General features: G+C 47.4%; 1 protein-coding gene across 1 annotated transcript in view; it reads left to right on the forward strand.

The window, feature by feature from the left end:
• LOC311224562 (numb-like protein) overlaps positions 1-6,039 on the forward strand; it is a gene marked incomplete at both ends in the record, with an annotated part of 49,582 nt that overhangs the window by 13,947 nt on the left and 29,596 nt on the right. The window contains 1 exon segment of the mRNA XM_084309597.1: positions 3,534-3,608. Within this exon segment, the coding sequence (XP_084165723.1) occupies positions 3,534-3,608 (75 nt within the window).

Below are 6,039 nucleotides of genomic sequence, written 5' to 3' on the forward strand. Positions count from 1 at the left end.
AACAATGAACATTGAGTGCTCAGAACATTGAACTGTCCACACACAAGCACACATGAACACACACACGACACGCACACTGTGCACGCTCACACACGAGCAGCCACTTAACACTTTAACATGAGCGGGCACACACTCATGTCGCACACGCACACTTATGGCCAAAGGAAAGGACACTTTAAATTAGAATAACAGGAACAGTGTATTGCACTACCAAAGCTAACTAGCATGTCACACATGCTCTGTAAATAACTATGTACAGATACCGAGATGTCACTCCATGTTACCTGCTACCTGTTACTGCACAATGTTGTTTCTTCTTTTGATTCTATTATATGTACCACTGTATTGCACATCGTTGCGGGCAAGACCACCCGCATTTCATTGTATACCTGTATGCCGTGACAATTAAAACTCTTGACTTGACTTGACTTGACTTGACACATCTCTCACTCTCTCACTCTCACACACACACACACACACACACACACACACACACACACACACACACACACACACACACACACACACACACACATCTCTCTCTCTCTCTCTTTCTTTCTTTCTTTCTCTCTCTTTCTCTCTCTCTCTCTCTCTCTCTCTCTCTCTCTCTCTCTCTCTCTCTGTCTCTCTCTCTCTCTCTCTCTCTCTCTCTCTCTCACACACACACATACACACGCTGGTCCTATTTAGCTGTTGTATTTATAGCCTGGCCCGGGCTGACTGTGTTATTAGGGCTGTGTGGTGATGCCCTCCCCTGGAGAGATGGTTCTTATAGTGCCAGCTGGCAGAGCTCTCCACCCTCTCTACTGTACCCACCCAGCACCACCCAGCACCACCTAGCACCACCCAGCACCACCACCCAGCACCACCCCATCTGCTGCACCAGCCAAGGCAGAATAAGCACTTTGTAGGACAGTAGGGGTACATCAGGGGTACATCAGCGGTACATCAGTGTTCAGGAGACTCAGGTGCATAAAGACCTGATCATGGTCACGTCTCTAAACCCCCACAACCCGACCTACGAGCGAATCTATGAAGGGGAGCACAATATGACAGGAGATTTATTTTACGAAAACTCAGTTTTTTAACAAAAGCTCTCCATACCTTCAGGATGTGATAACCACTACTAAGCTACAAAACCAAAAGGTCTATCATAGCAAAACATAATCTAGGGATGTATAGGAATAAAATGATCACATCTAGATCCAAAAAAGTGTTTGGCCCAAGGACTAGAAGAGCTACAGTATTGATTCGTCAGGACTTCCAATTTGCGATCAGAGAATTGAAGCTTCTGTTTTCTGTCTGCCATTGTCCTACGACATGCATACTGTTGCATGGGCAGTGTTTATACTATTTTACCATATCAGGAGCAAATTGCACTCAGATGCTCCGCGAGCCAACTGCGCTGACAGATATCAGGAGCAAATGGCACACCGTATGGGCGTGTTTGCACTAGTATATCATTCACGCAATATCTTTAGTGAATAGGTTCTTAAGACAGAGCAAATAGCGGGCACAAAACACACGCAATTAACACATTGAGTGCCGGCAGGGGGCGCCAGAATTAGCGCTTGAATGCCAGCCTCTTTAGACTGATTTTCCGATATTTCATGATTTTCACGGAGCTATTTCTATATTCTATATTATGGCTATGTGTCTAATACGCCCGTCGCTTATCAATGACTTGCTTGCAGTCAACATGTATGAAACGGATTGTTTTTTCATCTGTACATTTCCGTTTTTTTACCATTTTGAAAAACTGGCGTTTTTGGAAATGTCCAGAAAAAAAAACATTCTGTGATAATCGCCCTTTAGTGGAATACACAAAACATGTTGTAATTTTTCGGCCTATTTATGAATCGTTTTCAAATAAACGCTAGATTATCGATAGTATATGTGTACTTATGCACGCTAGAGAAGCAGGCTGAAAAATCTATTATCTATTTCCTGGTCAGCGCACACACACATACACACATAGGGGACACGTTGAGATATATGTGAAAAAAACTCTGATTACCCCAAGACTGGTAAAATAAAGTCCTCACCTCACATCAGATGTTCTGCAAAAAGATGATTCCAATTCCTGATCGCCATTCCAAATATCGATCGTGTTTATTGATCCAACGCTGAGTACTCGAAACACATAATCCACGCTGTTCTGAGGGTCGGCGATGACTGCAGTAGGCTCGGATTACATGCCTGAGAAGTAAAATGTGGATTCCGGATTTTTTTTTTCATGCATTTTCATTCAATCCAATCCAATGGGTGCATTACCATCCGGGAGACGATAGGGGCGGTATTTTCCCTGTTCTAGCTCATAGACAGCCCCAATGATAGCGTGAGGCTAGAATGATGAAAAATGTATGGATTTCGCTAATAAAAGCAATAACGATTAAATAACGAGATTTCTCGTCCTTGGCACTCAACGCATGGCATGAACTAACGAGATTTCTCGTAGCTGGCACTCAAAGTGTTAAGGGTGCTATTAGCGGCCATAATCCATTCTTTGTGAATTCGCCCCTGAGTAGGTTGGAGAGAGGGCGGGCTGAGGTGGATCTGAGGACCAATAGGGTTGTTAGGAGGAGAGGTCTGTGGGTCTTCATCAGTGCTGGTCTCTCAGGTCTTCATCAGTGCTGGTCTCTCAGGTCTTCATCAGTGCTGGTCTCTCAGGTCTTCATCAGTGCTGGTCTCTCAGGTCTTCATCGGTGCTGGTCTCTAAGGTCTTCATCAGTCTCTCAGGTCTTCATCAGTGCTGGTCTCTCAGGTCTTCATCAGTGCTGGTCTTCATCAGTGCTGGTCTCTCAGGTCTTCATCAGTGCTGGTCTTCATCAGTGCTGGTCTCTCAGGTCTTCATCAGTGCTGGTCTCTCAGGTCTTCATCAGTGCTGGTCTCTCAGGTCTTCATCAGTGCTGGTCTTTCAGGTTTTCATCAGTGCTGGTCTCTCAGGTCTTCATCAGTGCTGGTCTCTCAGGTCTTCATCAGTGCTGGTCTCTCAGGTCTTCATCAGTGCTGGTCTCTCAGGTCTTCATCAGTGCTGGTCTCTCAGGTCTTCATCAGTGCTGGTCTCTCAGGTCTTCATCAGTGCTGGTCTTTCAGGTCTTCATCAGTGCTGGTCTCTCAGGTCTTCATCAGTGCTGGTCTTTCAGGATGTGTTGCCTTTTAGCAGAATTACCTGCAGAATCAGTCCTCTGGGACAGATATGACCCACTTGTGTGTGTGTGTGTGAGTGTGTGTGTGTGTGTGTGTGTGTGTGTGTGTGTGTGTGTGTGTGTGTGTGTGTGTGTGTGTGTGTGTGTGTGTGTGTGTGTGTGTGTGTGTGTGTGTGTGTATGTGTGTGTGTGTGTGTGCGTGCGTGCGTGTGTGTGTGTGTGTGTGTGTGTGTGTGTGTGTGGCCAGTGACCCAAACATAATCACAGACTTGTCAACTAGAACTGCCAGAGGGATGATGATTCTAAAGTGAAGAGACTAACCTCTCTCTCTCTGTCTCTCTCTCTCTCTCTCCCTCTCTCTCTCTCTCTCTCTTTCTCTCTCAGAGTGGTAAGAAGACAGTGAAAGCAGTGTTATGGGTCTCAGCAGACGGACTCCGGGTGGTAGATGATAAAACTAAGGTAATTATCTGTGTGTGTGTGTGTGTGTGTGTGCGTGCGTGCGCGTGTGTAACCTTTTTCTTCCTATTTCCTCCTCTTCACTCCATCTTCTCTCTAAGGTTCCATTCTGTCACAGTAGTCAGTAGCAGCATCTTTTATCCACGTTAAGCTTTGACCCGACAGAACGTTCAGGTTGGCTGTGTGTTCATATCCCAATGTTTAAGTAGAGGTCATCAGGGCTTTGGGAGGTCAGAGGTCGAACCTGTGACCTTTCAGTATTTGGGCGCCATCAGGCCACCAAAACAAAACAGAATGCGTGACTTTACTCTTGCAATGGCACTCTCTATCTCTCCCTCCGTTTATCTCTCCTGTCTCGTCTCCATCCCCCTCTCTTCCCCTCTCAACTTTACTCTTGCAACGGCGTGTACATTCTCCTCTCTCTCTCTCTCTCTCTCTCTCTCTCTCTCTCTCTCTCTCTCTCTCTCTCTCTCTCTCTCTCTCTCTCTCTCTCTCTCTCTATATATATATATATATCTATCTCTCTCTCTCTATATCTCTATATATATATATATATATATCTATCTCTCTCTCTCTCTCTCTATATATATATATATCTCTCTCTCTCTCTCTCTCTCGACACCGGCAGCGATTCTCTTTTCCCCTCCTCCTCTTCCTCCTCTGCCCATCCGTAACAACTTGACATTCTGGCGCAGTTTGATGATGTCACCCCGAGGCTGACAACAGAAGGCCCCGCCACGGGTGGCCGCCGCTGACACTGCTGATGCTCCCAGGCTCTTGTTTGTTTGTTTACGTCGTCTCAGACCTCCCTGACATACGCGGCCGCCGGTTGGTCCTGCTGGAGGGGCTCTGGTGGGGGAGGGGCCGACCACGCACGAACACACACACACACACACACACACACACACACACACGCACACACACACACATACGCGCACTCGCACACACACACACACACACACACACACACACAAACACACAAACACACACGCACACACACACACACACACACACGCAAACACACAAACACACACACACACACACACACAGACACACACAGGCGGGAAGGGGGGCATCCATGGATCTATAGTGGGCACTGGGCAGATCAGAATAGAAGGCCTGGGAGGCTCTATTTCAAACACATACATCCTCAGAGGTCAGCCTCTCTGTTCTATCGACCTCTCTCTCCCCAACCCCGCCGGGGGCGAGCGGAGCGGTTGGCGATCGGACGATCGAGAAAAGAAGAGGGCGAGGTTTTGGGATAGGTCGATTCCTAACCCATCAAAAAAACACCTCGTACAGACACACTCCTCCCTACAGAGGTGTAAAGCCACGATACACTGGATGTTGCTTTATATAACACTGACATTCTGTATAAGATAAGATATTGCTTTATCATAGCAGCAGAGGGCAGGTACAGGTATGGGCTGGGTAGTAGAATGAATACATTTGATGAGATGAGGGTCTGTTGGCCCTATCGCTTATATTATACGGTACAATAAAGGCAATAAAGAATTTGAATCTGAATGTATACTATGAGTCTATGAGTAAAACTAAACAGTATACACAAGGTGCCCTAACTGGCGTGATATACGTCATACGTTGTAGTCCGTGCAGGTTTTGGTGCTTAAGCGTCACTTAGTGGTCAGATATTATAAAGTAGGCTCCTGAGAGGAACACTCTGTCCAGTGAAAAAGCTGTTTTTGCCAAATTCACAAACCACTGAGATGGAATCCTGACTGGCCTGAAGAGAGAGAGAGAGCCTGGTCCTGAAGAGAGAGTGAGAGCCTGGCCTGAAGAGAGAGTGAGAGCCTGGTCTGAAGAGAGAGAGAGAGCCTGGCCTGAAGAGAGAGTGAGAGCCTGGCCTGAAGAGAGAGAGAGAGCCTGGCCTGAAGAGAGAGTGAGAGCCTGGCCCGGTCCTGAAGAGAGAGAGTGAGAGCCTGGCCCGGTCCTGAAGAGAGAGTGAGAGCCTGGCCTGAAGAGAGAGAGAGAGCCTGGTCCTGAAGAGAGAGTGAGAGCCTGGCCTGAAGAGAGAGTGAGAGCCTGGCCCGGTCCTGAAGAGAGAGTGAGAGCCTGGTCCTGACTGGCTGAAGAGAGAGTGAGAGCCTGGCCCGGTCCGGACTCCCTCCTGCACCTCCCCAGTGTCTCCCTTTCCTCAGCATCTAAATCATTCCTTTTCACATCGAATCCCCTGCCTCCTCATCCCTTCCCGCGCTCTCCCTTTGTTCTCCTCCTCCTCCTTCTCCTCCTCCTCCTTTCTTCTCTTCCCCTCCATCTGTGAGTCAGCATCAAAACCCCCATCGACCCACACATCCCCTATTCAGGCCCCTTTCCCAAACCCAAGAGTGTACTGAATGTGTTGTGAGTGCATGCATGTGTGTATGTATGTGTGTGTGTGTGTGTGTGTATATATGTGTTTGTATGTGTGTGTGTG

This window comes from Notolepis coatsorum, assembly GCF_963971535.1.
Source record: "Notolepis coatsorum genome assembly, chromosome: 1".
Taxonomy (NCBI): Eukaryota; Metazoa; Chordata; class Actinopteri; order Aulopiformes; family Paralepididae; genus Notolepis; species Notolepis coatsorum.